Below are 16747 nucleotides of genomic sequence, written 5' to 3'. Positions count from 1 at the left end.
TGTGAAAGTGCTGCACTCAATATGCCACCAAATTTGGAAAACTCAGCAGTGGAAAAGGTCTGGAAAAGGTTAGTTTTCATTCCAATCCCAAAGAAAGGCAATCCCAAAGAATGTTCAAACTACCGCACAACTGCACTCATCTCACACGCTAGTAAAGTAATGCTCAAAATTCTCCAAGCCAGGCGTCAGCAACACATGAACCGTGAACTTCCATATGTTCAAGCTGATTTTAGAAAAGGCAGAGGAACAAGAGATCAGATTGCCAACATCTGCTGGATCACCGAAATAGCAAGAGAGTTCCAGAAAAACGTCTACTTCTGCTTTATTGACTATGCCAAAGCCTTTGACTGTGTGGATCACAATAAACTGTGGAAAATTCTGAAAGAGATGGGCATACCAGACCACCTGACCTGCCTCTTGAGAAACCTATATACAGGTCAGGAAGCAAGTTAGAACTGGACATGGAACAACAGACTGGTCCCAAAGAGGAAAAGGAGTTCGTCAAGGCTGTATATTGTCACCCTGCTTATTTAACTTATATGCAGAGTACATCATGCGAAATGCTGGGCTTGATGAAACACAAGCTGGAATCAAGTTTGCAGGGAGAAATATCAACAACCTCAGATATGCAGATGACACCATGCTTATGGTAGAAAGTGAAGAGGAACTAAAAAGCCTCTTGATGAAAGTGAAAGAGGAGTGAAAAAGCTGGCTTAAAGCTCAACATTCAGAAAACAAAGATCCCATCACTTCATGGCAAATAGATGGGGAAACAGTGGAAGCAGTGTCAGACTTTTATTTTTTTGTGCTCCAAAATCACTGCAGATGGTGATTGCAGCCATGAAATTAAAAGATGCTTACTCCTTGAAAGGAAAGTTATGACCAACCTAGACAACATATTAAAAAACAGAGACATTACTCTGCCAACAAAGGTCCATCTAGTCAAGGCTATGGTTTTTCCAGTGGTCATGTATGGATGTGAGAGTTGGACTGTGAAGAAAGCTGAGCGCCAAAAAATTGATGCTTTTGAACTGTGGTGTTGGAGAAGACTCTTGAGAGTCCCTTGGACTGCAAGGAGATCCAACCAGTCCATCCTAGAGATCAGTCCTGGGTGTTCACTGGAAGGACTGATCCTGAAGGTTAAACTCCAATACTTTGCCCACCTCATGCGAAGAGTTGACTCACTGGAGAAGACCCTGATACTGGGAGGGACTGGGGGCAGGAGGAGAAGGGGACGACAATGGATGAGATGGCTAAATGGCATCATCGACTCGATGGACATGAGCTTGAGTAAACTCCAGGAGTTGGTGACTGACAGGGAGGCCTGGCGTGCTGTGATTCATGAGGTCGCAAAGAGTCAGACACGACTGAGCGACTGAACTAAACTAAGACTATCAGGTGTAGCTAGCCCCACCCTAAAATCCATTGTGACCAATTCCTGCCATAAACAAAGACACTTTCATGAGGTATGACAAATTACCTCCCCGAAGGTGACAGAAGAGGCCAGAATCTCTTTGGGCAAAGTCAAATTCTTTATTACAGATCATTACTCCGTCTGCTTCCATCTGCACTATACTGTGACTCCAGGACTGAGGACCCTAATCACCACCTCTTCACATGTTTCCAAATAACCACCTCTCCTCAGCTTCTACTGTTTTTGTTTCCTTCTTCAATCCTGTTTCAGCCTCTGAGTTTTCCTCAACTCTTTGAGTCTCTAAGAAATGTAACATTTTGATACATTTACATATACTTTAAATCAGATGGAGAAGTTCAGTTGTATCTACTTTGTTTTTTATTCACTATCTTCATCCAATGGAGGATGGAACTTGAGGCTCTACTGTTATCCTTCATAACCTATGGACTCTTGGTCTTGCTAATACCAAATCATACCTTCAATTTACATACATCTTTTGAGCAACTGTTCTGAAGTTCCTTTTAGCATGTTATATTCTCAAATTCTGTTAAGCAAAATAAGTTTTAGGAAAATAACAGCCTACATAATTCCTTTCTTTCAATTTTAAATTACTCATCGACAACTTTACAAGTGGTAAGAAATGACTCACAGATATACTTAAAAGTACTCAACAGATAGCTAAATGGAATGAAATGTTTCTTAGGGCAGTCATCACTGTCATTTATTCCAGTTAAATTCAAGGTCTTTATATCTTATCTCTTTCCTGAGCTGTGGAAGTTCTAGTTGGGGCTTCCAGAGAGGTGAATATCGGTCAACCTCCACTTCCACTTTTCTGCGAGTTTGGGCTTGGAGAAATGAGCCAAAGAAAATGGAAACAGGATGCTAAACAGAACTGAATCAACATAAAGTGATCCCAGAACAGAGGGATGGAACAAACTTCTTAGGTTAGAAAATACTGCCAAGAACCTGTTTCTAATTAGAATCAGCATCTGCAAAAACCTCACTAGGCAGGTAGCAGTTAAGTAGACAAAACACTAAACTGCAGTCAGGGGACTGGGTTCTGAGCCCAAATTCCCAAATAACCAAAATCATTATTCAAAAGCAACCAGTAAGTACTAATTTGTAGGGAAAGAAATAGAGCAGGTGACAAAAGAACAATAGTGTGTGTGTGTGTGTGTGTGTGTGTGTGTATGAATACTAAAGGTGTTATGGTAGAAATAAAATTCAAACATTTTAGGACCAGAAGAAATCAGAATCAAATTAGTCTGACTGCCCCAGTACATAAGAAAACTTTTGAATAATCATTGCCCTTGTATCTTAGGATGAAAGGAATAATTTTAACTCTGATGTAGTTAAACAATGGCTTTTTTTAAGAAAAACATTTTCAACTTTATATCAAATTAATCATTACATATGTATCATAAAATTAATAAATCAAGGAAAGTTTTCTATATAATTTACATCAAATGTAATAGTCTCTTCACTGATTCTTTGTACTGAGAAAGGGTATTCTCATTGTCCCCCTCATTCTTAAGACTAACAACAGAATTTTTGTAATCTTCAACTTCTTTCATACTAAGGAGCTCTTCTTTACTTAATTCTGGATTTTTCTCAGCAGCTTTAATCTGGAGAAGGGTTTCCAGAATGTTTTTTTCTGAGGCGCTATCTTTCCATACATACTCTTCCATGTCTGCTTCAGTCTTCTTTTTCTCCCACTCTTCAGTTTTCTGAAAGAAAAAAAAAAACGATCTCTGATTTTGAGAATTATTACTCAAAGACAAAGTCTGGTCAACACTTTGCATGTTCACCTTTATTCACCTCCCTTATCCAGCACAGCCGCTTACCTGCACCAACAGCTGGGGGCCACACACTCTTATTACGCCAACACCTCATTACCCCTCACTGATTCTATCCGCAGGATTCATACTTTATCTGCCCTACAGATGGCACTTGCAAAGCAAGACTGTTTCCCAAAAGACACAGAAAACTCACTCCTTGCAGCTTTCTAGGCTCTAAACTCGAACACAGCAAACATTTCTGAGGTTTAAACTATGAGCGCTGAAAGGAGACGGTATTTATCTTTGTAACATGCCTGTGGGGTGACAAGGGGAAGACCAATTATTATAATAAAAATTAAAATATAAAGTTTGTGTGATTTTTAGTTATAATGACTATATATTCTAGAATTTTGTTTTGTTATTATCTTTACTTTCTGTTCCTAAAATGGAAATAATTTTCAATACTACTTATTTTTTCTTACAGAAATTATTACCATGTTATTTCAGGGAACACTGGTAGGTTTTAGATTAATATAATTCAGATTTATGATTTAAATGAAGATGTAACATTCTGTGAAAAAAAAAAAATCAAGCAACACAGCTCATATGTAATACACCCTGGTTCAGAGAAGTGCTGGAATACCAGCCACATTCTTTCCAAATTAACACATAACAGTATTGTGAGCCATAGGCTATTATGGAATGAGCCACCAGTTTTACAACATTTGAAGGTGGGAAACCCCCCAAATTATAAAGTTTTAAAGTATTAAAAGTGAAGGCAGGTTTGTAAGGCTGTCAGAGATCACATTCTAACTTTGAAAATTCCTCTTGAAATAGACCACAGCTTCAGCAGACAAGAGCTCCAAGGAGCCTCAGAACCAAATGAGTTAGCAAGAAGGAGGCAGTTTCCATCCATGCCACCCTCCCATCCCCACTCCCGCCCCAAGAGCTCCTGAGAAGAGAAAAGCACGAGCAATCTGTCCCTCAAAGGATGCATAGGAGCCCCGCCAAAGGCAAACAAGCCACTGGGGACGCCACTGACTCAGCAAACCCCACTTGGATCACTAAAGCCCCAGGGAAGAAGCTCCCCCACCACAGAGACCCACAAGAAGAAGAAACCCTCCTTTAATCCTTCAAACTGTGGACTCTCTTCTTCAAGAGAAACAAACAGACACAGAGTGTTTCCTCAGCTCCTGAATTCCTCAGCCGGAGTGGGGTCTCTGTGCTCGCAGCTCCCCGGTGTCTGCCCCACCTCCTTATGCTGAATTTACGGCTGAGGACAATGTTCCAACTTAAGTTCTAGAAACATCTTATCCAGCTGAGAATCAACTCTGTGCCCCCTTTTACCTGGTAAGGGAGGTTTTAGGCTTGGCAGAGGGGCAGGGAGAATATGAAATAACTTCTTCTTGTGCCCTGTCCCCAACAACCTTGTTGCAAATAACTTCTAACAGCCAAACTCTAAGTCTGTACATTTTTAAAAAAATAACTGACAAAATGATGCTACCCTGCCTAGCTTTCACTCTAATATATGAGGAAGGAATAAATGTCAAAGTAAATGCCCTTAACAAAGTAAATGCCCTAAATTAAATACATTACTGAGCCTATCTACTCTTGCCAATGCTTTTAATGTTCAAGACAGTGTCAGAGTTTCTTCATAATTCTAACTTACAAGTGAAATAAACTGAGATCAACGAACACATTTTATAAAGCATTAAGTAAAACAGTCATTCCATCTCATTCTGAACTGTTAGAAAGTAAGCAATTAAGAAACTTAACTGTTTAAAAAATTGTTTCACCTAGGTTTATCTGGATTTTCTTAACTGACTTGAAATAGGTGCTTAAACAGAGGAGCTAACCACATTAAATCCACTAATAATTTCCAACGTTTTTAATCTTCCCCTTATATTTGGTATATACAATTCTACATTGGTCTCTGAGATGTGTTTACAGTTGTGCCATGATATTAATTCCTCGGCACTCAAGGTGCCCCGTGAGCCTGGAGCAGCAGGGACACCTACAAGCGTCCCCCTCTGTCATTTATCTCAGGAGAGGATTTTCTGTGTGTGCAGTGACATGAAAAACACTGATTCCCAGGTGGCTCTAGTGATAAAGAACCTGACTATCAATGCAGGAGACATAAGAGACCTGGGTTCGATCTCTGGGATAGGAAGATCCCCTGAAGAAGGAAATGGCAACCTGCTCCGGTATTCTTGCCTGGAGAATCTCATGGACAGAGGAGACTGGCAGGCTACAGTCCGCAGGGTCGCAGAGAATCAGGCACAGCTGAAGCAACTCAGCACGCACACACGGATACACTCACTGCTGTTCTAACCAGTCACTGTCAGCGGCAAGCTTAACAAAACGCTTGTTTTTCCATATACTCTAGCTTTAGGATCCAAACTCTGCCCAGCTCAGTATAACTTCCAAGTTAACAGTAGTAACAATCTCCAAAATTTGAATACTTACTATATACCCGGTACTTCAATACTTACATGTATGTAGTAATTAATATAATTTGTATTAAGACCTACTGGATTAGATTTTAACATCTCTACAGATAAGAAAACTAAATATCACAGAAGTTAAACACAGGGTCACAGTCACCCGGGAATGGTTCAGAGCGGCACATATGCCGTAAGTTATGTAACCTCTCCAAAGAAGGTGACAGCGGCGACCCCTAATCAAACAGATTACTACTTTTCTAGCAACAGGCATGAATATTCACACTAAATGGGATAAAAAAAAGGCTATAAATAGCTTCTCATCCATTTCAGATCTCATTTTGCCACCCAATAAGTCATGAAAAGACTAGCGATTTCCAAAGCTTTTGGAAAAACCCTACATGCCTCGGTACAACTGAGTCTGTGAGCCACAACTAAGCTCACACTCTTAAGAGCCTGTGCTCTGGGCAACAAGAAGCCACAACAACGAGAAGCCCATATCGCAACTAGAGAATGCCCACACACAGCAATGAAGATCCAGCACAGCCAAAAATAACTAAAAAAAAAAAAAAGTAATCCCAATGGACCCCTGCCTGGAATCCCTTGAATTCTGGCTCCTGGCTGGATCTGGCTAATGGGAGGAACCAGCAGGAGACCTAGAGAATGATGGAGAGTGAGGTCACCGCTGTCTTCCCAACTCTCTCCCTTATGGAAACCAAGCTCCACAGCCCCGCCAGGCGGCCCACACCCCCACAGCTTGCAGCACTTTCATATATGGGGTGCGGTGGTACCCCACTCTCACCACCTTGAGAATGGCACCCTTACTTGTTTCTGTTACTGAAACTTTGTAAAATGTCTCCTTAATAAAACATCCTGAAAATGAAGAAAAACAAAAAAGCAATTCCAAAATAATCTTCTAGTCTTTGTAAATGATAAAAAAGCAATAATATTTTACACAATGCTTGTCACTTCAGAATACTTTTCACTTAAAGAGGTATAGATATAAAATCCTTGAGGGGAAAAAAAAAACTCTAAATTTTTTTTTTAAATTTTACATTATGATTTCCACTTTCAAATAGGATGTAACAGGTCACAGCCTGCCTCTGCTTTGGCTTCACCCAGAAAAAAAGCTAGGCAATAAAGATACCAGAGAGTTCCAGAATCAATAAGGACTAGATGAATGTGAATTCCAAGCTGCAAGGATATGGGAAGCATCCTTCTGAAAACCCCTACCCATTTTCTTTCCTGAGACCATTTTCCAATTCTGTATGAGACTGGCACCTGGCCCACGTGGAAGGACTCTACTTGAGAAAAGAGCAAAGAATGAGGTTCTGAGCTATCATCCAGGGTTTGTGTGACAGATTGGAAATGAAGAGACCCAAACATGACTGGTTTTAGTTCTGGGACTACTTCTGGAAAACTGGGGAGGCTGAATCAAGGTTCTAAAAACCAAATCTCTTGTAATCTTGTAGTGTTTAGGGGGCAAAGTCCTACTAGAGGGAAGCCCTGTTTCAAACACACAACCAGTCTCCCTCACAAGACATCTATCTGCTAGATTCTGCTGCAAGGGCTAGAGGTTATGAAGTTAAGCTCAAAACCTCAAAGGCACAAGTGACTCTTAAACAAGCTTTGAGATGCGGAAACAAATTCACCAAGTTCCTAAACAAAATGCCGGAACTGAACTGAAGTCGCTCAGTCGTGTCTGACTCTTTGCGACCCCATGGACTGTAGCCCACCAGGCTCCTCTGTCCATGGGATTCTCCAGGCAAGAATACTGGAGTGGGTGGCCATTTCCTTCTCCAGGGGATCTTCCCAACCCAGGGATCGAACCCAGGTCTCCCGCAGTGTAGGCAGATGCTTTAACCTCTGAGCCACCAGGGAAGGCCCAAACAAAATGCCTAAGAAAGAGACAAAAGTGAACAAAATGTTAAAAAACTACCCCAGCCCTGCTCCAGCTCAATTATGACTGGATTAAAGTGATAAGCCCGTGATCCTCTCTGCCTGAGAAAAAAGAGCCAATTCTTTCTGATGGATGACATCAGATGGTAAAGAATCCGCATGCAATGCGTAAGACATGGATTCGATCCCTGGGTTGGGAAGACTCCCTGGAGGAAGGCATGGCAACCTACTCCAGTATTCTCGCTTGGAGAATCCCTAGGGACTGAGGAGCCTGGTGGGCTACGGTCCATGGGGTCTCAAAATGTGGGACACAACTGAGTGACTAAGCACAGCACAGGTCTTTCACACATAATATCTGTCATGCAAATTACTAGACACTTCAGACATTTGAAGAAAATCAGTCAATACTGTTGATAGCCGGTGCATGTCCTTCTAAATTCATTTTTCAAAAGCAAAGCTATGATTACCTTTCATATATAATTTTGTACCATGAGCTGTAATTCACTGCCAAATTTTTATTGCTTCTGAAATTCCACCCAGGACTGAAGTGGGCAATTGTAAAGAGTTTCTTTTTTTTGAAGAGTAGTTGGCATGTATTAATTTTAAAGCATAAACAACAGATATTCAAATTGTTGGGGGAGGGCACTTAAAAATAACCCATGTAAGCTCAAACTGATCATCATTTAGGCAGAGTTTAATTAGTTTGTAGACTTCAATTTTAATACCTCAAGTACTAAACATTTACCATTTCACCATCTGACTTAGGTATGTATACAATACATATACATATATATGGTCTCTTTTCTTCCTTGCCTACCACAAGGGAACCTGCTCTGATTGCATTCCTGAGGAAGCAACCTTCCATTCCACATGATCCTGATCTCTTGTCCACACAGTCAGCTCTATTATTCACTCACTCAGTACATATTTGTTATTCAACTACTGTCCCAGGCACTGTGCTCTCCTGGAACTGCCAGTCTAGTATATGGAATGTGGAGCTGAGTGGGAGCTGTCAGATGAAGGCTGTGATCCCAGTAGAGGAAAGAGTATCCATAAAGGCTGGAGGCAGGAACAAGCTTAGTACATTCAGGGCTGAATGCAGGCATGGGATGAGTAAGCACCTTACATATATTTCTTCGTTTAATTCTCACAGCAACCCTATGGGGTAGTACTATTCAATCTGTTTCACAGAACAGGAAACTGAAGCCCAGAGCAATTAAATAATCTGTCTCAAATCACACTGCTTCTCAGTGGCAGAACACGTTACAAGGAACATAGAAACACGGTAAAAAAACACAAAAGAACAACTTAATTTCAAACTATCATCTTTCTTCTCATTGTAAGCGTGACTTCAATACAAAGAAAAACACAATAGCTACTTTGTACAATGATCAGTGAATTCCAATGTAACAGAAGGCAATGAAGCATCTGTTAACACACGAATATGTCACCTTCTACCATCTTATTTATAACTCCCTTTGCCTACGACATGAATCACTGTAATATTCCACTTCTCATGATTACAAGTAAGGCATTGTGCTAGAGAACGGAAAACAGTTTTACTATTAAAAAAGTCCAAGTTACTCAAAAATCATAAAAAATAGGAAGAGGTTAAATATCTATAATGGATTAAAAAGTTACTGACAACTATTTTAGTTACCAAACCTAAACTTTTAACTGAGTATGTCAAAGAATTCAATTCAAATCAGATCAGTTTTAAAAGAATGTACTGAAAGCTAATATGCCAGACAGACACTGTACTAGATGCTGGGAATATAAAGATGAATGAAATACACTGTCCTGTCCTCAGTGACCGCACAGTCTAATAGAGCTTGGCAGACATGCATACAGGCAATAACCATAAACATAACGAAAGGAAGGCTAACTGGTGGAGGGAGGCAAGGAAAAGGAAGGGAGGAGACGTCTAAGAGAGGTCACATGTGAGGTTTATTACAGGATTCAAATGAAGTTGCAAGGCTGATCAATTTGAAAAGGTATTATAAGCAAAGAGAACAGTACATGCAAAGTTATGGAAGAACACATTTTGTTTATTAAGTTACAGGGTATATAACCCACACTTCCTGAGCAGCTGGTAATGAGGTGGTGCGTGCATGGTGTGTTAGTCACTTAGTCTGTGTCTGACTCTTTGTGACCCCAAGGACTGTAGCCCACTAGGCACCTCTGTCCATGGAATTCTTCAGGCAAGAATACTGAAGAGGGTTGCCACTCCCTTCTCCAGGGGATCTTCCCCACTCAGGGACTGAACCCAGGTCTCTTGAATTGCAGGCCAGATTCTTTACCATTTGAGCCACGAGGGAAGCCTGATGAACTGGTTCAGTTCAGTCGCTCAGTTGTGTCTGACTCTTTGCGACCCCATGGACTGCAGCATGCCAGGCTTCCCTGTCCATCACCAACTCCCAGAGTTTACTCAAACTCATGTCCATTGAGTCGGTGATGCCATCCATCCATCTCTTCCTCTATTGTCCCCTTCTCTTCCCGCCTTCAATCTTTCCCAGCATCAGGGTCTTTTCAAATGAGTCAGTTCACCATCAGGTGGCCAGAGTATCAGAGTTTCAGCTTCAGCATCAGTCCTTCCAATGCATATTCAGGACTAATTTCCTTTAGGATGGACTGGCTGGACCTCCTTGCTGTCCAAGGGACTCTCAAGAGTTTTCTTCAGCACCACAGTTCAAAAGCATCAATTCTTTGGCACTTCGCTTTCTTCATAGTCCAACTCCCATATCCATACATGACTACTGGAAAAACCATATCTTTGACTAGACGGACCTTTGTTGGCAAAGTAATGTCTCTGCTTTTTAATACGCTGTCTACTAGGTTGGTCATAACTTTTCTTCCAAGGAGCAAGCGTCTTTTAATTTCATGGCTGAATTCACCATCTGCAGTGATTCTGGAGCCCCCCAAAATAAAATCTCTCATGTTTCCCCATCTATTTGCCATGAAGTGATGGGACCAGATGCCATGATCTTAGTTTTCTGAATGTTGTTTTAAGCCAACTTTTTCACTCTCCTCTTTCACTTTCATCAAGAGGCTCTTGATGAAACGAAGTAGTAAATTTGCTGTAAATAGACATACTAAAGAGTTTAGATTTTATCCCAAGTAATGGGAAACCACTGAAGAATTTTATAAAGGGATATGATATAACAGATTTGTTTTTTACAACAATTACTTAATAGCAATATGGAAGATGGATAAGACAGGAAAATCAATAAGGCTATTATAGTTATTCTGATAAAAAATGACAAAGACCCATACAGGATAGAAGCAGTAGGGATAAAGAAGAAAAAACAGTTTTAACAGACGTTTAAGAGCTAGAACTGAAATGATCTGGTGAGTTATCAGGGGAGATAGGGAAGGAAGAAAAAAGTGTAACTTTCAAGGTTCATGACTTCAGTGCTTGCTTCGGCAGCACATATACAAGTTTCATGACTTCAGCCACTGGATGGAAATTTTTCTTAAAGACCTTTAAGTATATGATAGGCTCCTCAGCATCAGATATAAAATGAAGTCTTGCCTGAAGGCAGAGAGACATGAGATGTATCACTTTACTGTATCATCATCCTACTCAAGAACAGCTGCCTACTGCCTACCACATTAAGGGAAAAAAAAAAAAATTCTATGTACGTATGATACACAAATCCTTCCTTTTTCTTGCCCCTTTCATTCTAATGCCCATATCACACCCTCAGGGCTAATACTAGATACATGTACAAAAACTGTCTTTTTTTTTTTGCTTAAAGATTTTTTTTTTTTAATGGGGACCATTTAAAAAATCTCTATTGAGTTTGTTACAATATTGCTTCTATATCTTGTTTTGGTTTTTTGGCCACAAGGCACATGTGATCTTCGCTTCCTGACCAGGGATTGAACCATACCTCCTGCATTGGAAGGCAAAGTCTTAACCAGTGGACCACCTGGAAGTCCCCAAAAACTGTCTTGGAAGAGATATATCAAACCTTCTAATCAGTTTCTTTATTAACAAAATCCAGACTGGGGAAATTATTCACAATCAAGAGCTCAGCAACAGAGCCATTAGAATAAAATACATCTGGGTCTCTCCTCTGGAGATTTTGATTCTGCAAGGTCTAAGTATCTGTAACTTAGAAAAGCTTGACAGGTGAGTTTGATGAAAGCCCCAGCTGAAAATCAGTTATGGAGACAGATAAATTTTCAATTAAAAGTTAAGTTTTAAGAACTAGCAGCTAAAGTTCAGGTTTGATTTCATCTCTTTTGTTTCCTAATATTTTCCCATGGAAGTTGAATAAAACTAAGTAATATGATACCATGAAAAGAATGTGAAACTCTGAAGCTGCAGTTCTAGTCTGAGTTTCTTGGGTTCACAAACTCTGTGGCCTCGGGCAAAATACTTGATCTCTCCTTTAAGTCTTAACTTCTCAGGGGAATGAAGGTTATGAAGGTTATATAATGAAGAGGTTATAATAGATAAATTAACATTCTATTAACATTGTCAAATATGAAATTAGCATCATGAATTAAAACTCACAGAAGCAAAGATTTGTAGATAACTTCTAAAATAATACAGAATTAGAACAAGTTTCCTTTAAATATTTGGGAAAAAACACATAATCAAATGAAAAACAAACCTGATCATCATATAACCCAAATCATACGTCCATGAAAATTAAGTACCTCAAATTGTTGCAAAGACATCTCTTAAACTTTGGGCATAATTATTGATTGTTGATTATTAATAATCTTATTAATAGATCATTAAAAAGCTATACCAGTAAAAAATTATTGCTAACATCTAACAAGTATGCTACATTTTATGTTACTGAAAAATGAATTTATTTGTAACTCTGTCACTTTACTTTTTTAAGATGAAAACGTACTTCAAATGTCTGTTTTTGGATAGCCAAAAGAATACACAATGTTTCAAGAGCTGTCAATCCATAGCACATGGACTAAGGCAACTTTTGTACTCAAGATAGTAAGATAGTGTAACTTGCTGTCTATGCAATGTAGTCAGACAAATAAGAGGCACAAATATATCTGAAAAGAATTAATCTCCAAAATATATAAAGAACTCATGCAACCCAACAACAAAAAAAAGAAACAATCTGATTAAAAAACAGGCAGAGGATCTGAACAGACATTTTTCCAAGACAGACACACAGATGGCCAACAGGCACCTGAAAAGGTGCTCGACATCACTAATCAATGGCGCCACCTCACACCTGTTAGAATGGCTATTACCAAAGAGACAATAGCAAGTGTAGCTGAGAATGTAAACTGGTGTGGCCACTATGGAAAACAGTATGAAGATTCCCCAAAAAACTAAAAGCAGAACTACCATACGATCTAACAGTTCCACTGCTGGGTATTTAGCTGAAGGAAATGAAAACTCTAACTCGAAAAGATATTTGCACCTGTTCACTGCAGGATTATTTATAATAGCCAAGGCTATTACAACCTAAGTGTCCATGAATGGATGAAAGGATAAAGAACAGTCAGTCAGTCATAGTTGCTCAGTCATGTCCAACTCTTTGTGATCCCATGGACTGTACCAGACTCCTCTGTCCATGGGATTCTCCAGGCAAGAATACTGGAGTGAGCTGCCATTTCCTTCTCCTTGGATCAAACCTGGGTCTCCTACATTACAGGCAGATTCTTTACCATCTGAGCTGTAAGTGGTGTGTAGACATGCAATGGACCATTGTTCAGCCATAAAAAAGAAGGGAATTCTGCCATTTGCGACAACCGGGATGAACCCTGTGGGCATTATGCTAAGTGAAAGAAGTCAGAGAAAGACAAATACTGTGAGATCTCACTTATGTGTGGGAATCTAAAACAACAACAACAAAAACCTCATAGAAGCAGAGAATAACTGCTGGTTACCAGATGCTCGGGGTGGGCAAAATGATTGAAGGTGATCAAAAAGTACAAACTTCTGGTTATAAAATAAATAAGTCACAGGAATATAAATAACATACAGCCTGCTGGTGACCACAGTTAAGAATACTGTATGGTATACTTGAAAGTTGCTAGAAGAGTAGATCTTAAAAGCTTCTCATCACAAGAAAAAAATGTTTATGTATGGCGGTGGAAGCTGACATATTGCTTGAGTGCGTATCAAAGCCCTGAAGGATGTACAATAAATAAGTAGAGAAAAATAAAAAATTAAACAGTAAATTATCTAACCTTTATAAAACTTTTATAATATTTATTGTTAAATATTATAGTATTTATTATTAAACCAGCTTGCTTCCACTAGTATTCCTCAATAGGATACTGTTTTCTCCCTAGGTATTAATCTCCATATCCAACAACACCACGCACACAGGCAACTAATAAACATGTGCCTATCAATTAATAAACAGTTCATTTTAATGAAAGCACACTTGATATTTGCCGTGAAAATGGTTTACTCTTTAATAAACACTACAACAGTGGAAGAGGTGCCTTTTCAAACATCTAGTAAAACGCTACCGTGCACGCTCACACTCAGTCGTGTCCGACTCTCTGGGACCCCATGTACTGTAGCCCGCCAGGTTCCTCTGTCCACGGAATTCTCCACACAACAACACTGGAGTCAGCTGCCATGCCCTCCGCCAGGGGATCTTCCTGACCCAGGGATCAAACCCACGTCTCCTGCTTGGCAAGTGGATTCTTTACCACTGAGTTACCTGGGAACGATCCCCCCTGCCTCCACCCCCACCAATGCTACTACATCACTCATTACTGCCCTCTGGATACAAATCCACACTCATTAAATAAGCCCTATGACCTGCTCACAGCCTGGCTCAGAATGATTTTTCAGTCTCATCTCCTACCTCTGCCTGTTGGTCATACACCCTGGCCACACCAAACTTCTGCCTGCTCTCTAAACCCACCAGGCCTAGACAGTCCTTCACCCACTTCTCCACGGCACACTCCTACTCATCTTCCAAAACCAGTCACCACTTCTGTGAAGCTTCAAGGGAGAGTTAATCTTTGTCTGCACCTCTCACAGCACTGTGCCAACCTCCCTTACCTAGTGAAACAGACTACACTCACCACCAAATCCTCCCAGAAATGAAGCTACTTAAAAGCAGAGGCTCATTCATTTTGATCATCTGACTGATACCCACCCCTTTTAAACAAGAACAAAATCACTGATGAATGCTAAGAAAAGCAAACAGACATTGTTCAAGCATTCTCTAATATAACCTGGAAATGTATATGTATGTGAAAACACATGATAGATCACAGTGAACTCATCAACCACCAGATTAAACAGCAACTATCGCTCTGCAAAAGGATTCATTATTTTTACCAGAAATACTTACAATAAAGTCCCCTTTAAAAATAAACTCTTTGTAAAGTTATCCCTTTTATCCATTTTGTTAGGTGACTTTTCAGAACCACTTTACTACAAACCTAGATACATTTCTGACTGGCAACAAGACTATCATGCAGTCCAAATAAGACAGTCCAAAATTCAAACTTTACAAGGCAACCTTGAGTAATTAAGTATCAAAATCATTCAAGAACCCCTTCAATCTAGTTTTAGATCTCTACATTTTCTGAAGCAAGTGTTTACTTTCCCACTCTGTCTGTATTTTAGTCTATCTTTTGTGCAAGTCACTTTGTAAAATGCTTCAACCATCTCTTAACCAAATCACTTATGGAAGGTTTAAAGAACAACATGCAACAAAGTTAACATTTAGGAAGCTTTTGTTATTACCAGTTGTGTCAGAACTGAGTGTCAGAACATGGGTCAGATATAAGTTCTAAAAATTCAAATACAATAGGACATAGACCTGACTTCATCTGTATAAAGTATTTGTCAAGTTAAATGTGAACTATACACAGAAACTGGGAATGTATGAATTTGAAATTCTAAGATACATCTTCCTTCATTTTAGTAGTTAACAGCAATACTAACAGCCACCATTTAATGAGCACCCACTATTCACCAGACACTTCATGTAAATTCTCCCTGATCCATCCAAAAGCCCCTCTAAGAAACCTGAGCCTCAGGCATTAAACGGCTGGCCAAGGCTACACAGGTAACAGGTTCGTGAGTGTGTGCTCAGTTGCTTCAGCTGTGTCTGACTCTTTTTAACCGCATGAGCGGTAACCCGCCAGGCTCCTCTGTTCATGGGGTTCTCCTGGCAAGAATACTGGAGTGGGTTGCCCTGCCCTCCTCCAGGGATCTTCCCAGTTCAGGAACTGAACTCGAGTCTCCTGCATCGCAGATGGATTCTTTATCCACTGAGTCAGGTAACAAGAAATGAGATTCAAATTCAAATCTGAATGGTTCCAAAGATTAAAACTTAATTCACGTGCTCGCTTCGGCAGCACATATACTAAAATTGGAACAATACAGAGAAGATTAGCATGCCCCCTGCGCAAGGATGACATGCAAATTTGTGAAGCATCCCATATTTTTAAAACTGGAATTAGAACTGCCATATGACCCAGCAATCCCACTCCTGGGCATACACACTGAGGAAACCAGATCTGAAAGAGACACGTGCACCTCAATGTTCATCACAGCACTGTTTATAATAGCCAGGACATGGAAGCAACCTAGATGCCCATCAGTAGACAAATGGATAAGGAAGCTGTGGTACATATACACCATGGAATATTACTCAGCCATTAAAAAGAATTCTTTGAATCAGTTCTAATGAGATGGATGAAACTGGAGCCCATTATACAGAGTGAAGTAAGCCAGAAAGATAAAGACCAATACAGTATACTAACGCATATATATGGAATTTAGAAAGATGGTTAACGATAACCCTATATGCAAAACAGAAAAAGAGACACAGATGTACAGAACAGAATTTTGGACTCTGTGGGAGAAGGCGAGGGTGGGATGTTTCGAGAGAACAGCATCGAAACATGTATAGTATCTAGGGTGAAACAGATCACCAGCCCAGGCTAGATGCATGAGACAAGTGCTCGGGCCTGGTGCACTGGGAAGACCCAGAGGAATCAGGTGGAGAGGGAGGTGGGAGAGGGGAGCGGGATGGGGAATACATATAAATCCATGGCTGATTCATGTCAATGTATGACAAAAACCACTACAATATTGTAAAGTAATTAGCCTCCAACTAATAAAAATAAATGAAGGAAAAAAAAAACTTAATTCACTTCTATGCTAACAATGTGTAATGATGAAATATTAACCCAAATTTCTACAAGTCTCTTTGCTTCTTTAAACTGCTTAAGGATAAATGGTTTAA

The 16747-nt window shown here is 39.9% G+C and overlaps 1 protein-coding gene and 1 non-coding gene across 2 annotated transcripts in view; one reads left to right on the top strand and one right to left on the bottom strand.

Annotated features, from left to right (window-relative positions):
• Positions 1-1519: 1519 nt before the first annotated feature.
• The window catches only part of MRPS35 (mitochondrial ribosomal protein S35), a 45595-nt gene continuing 30367 nt past the window's right edge, over positions 1520-16747 (bottom strand). Inside the window, exon 8 of the mRNA XM_043440709.1 lies at positions 1520-3141. Coding sequence (XP_043296644.1) covers positions 2872-3141 — 270 coding nt within the window. The 3' untranslated portion in view covers positions 1520-2871. The remainder of the gene's footprint in view (positions 3142-16747) is intronic.
• On the top strand, positions 15839-15945 carry LOC122424160. The gene has a single exon (XR_006264346.1). It is a non-coding gene; the product is annotated as a U6 spliceosomal RNA (small nuclear RNA).

Source organism: Cervus canadensis, chromosome 21, assembly GCF_019320065.1.
Source record: "Cervus canadensis isolate Bull #8, Minnesota chromosome 21, ASM1932006v1, whole genome shotgun sequence".
Taxonomy (NCBI): domain Eukaryota; kingdom Metazoa; phylum Chordata; class Mammalia; order Artiodactyla; family Cervidae; genus Cervus; species Cervus canadensis.
Note: the sequence above shows the minus strand (reverse complement) of the source record. Positions and strands in the feature narration are given on the sequence as shown.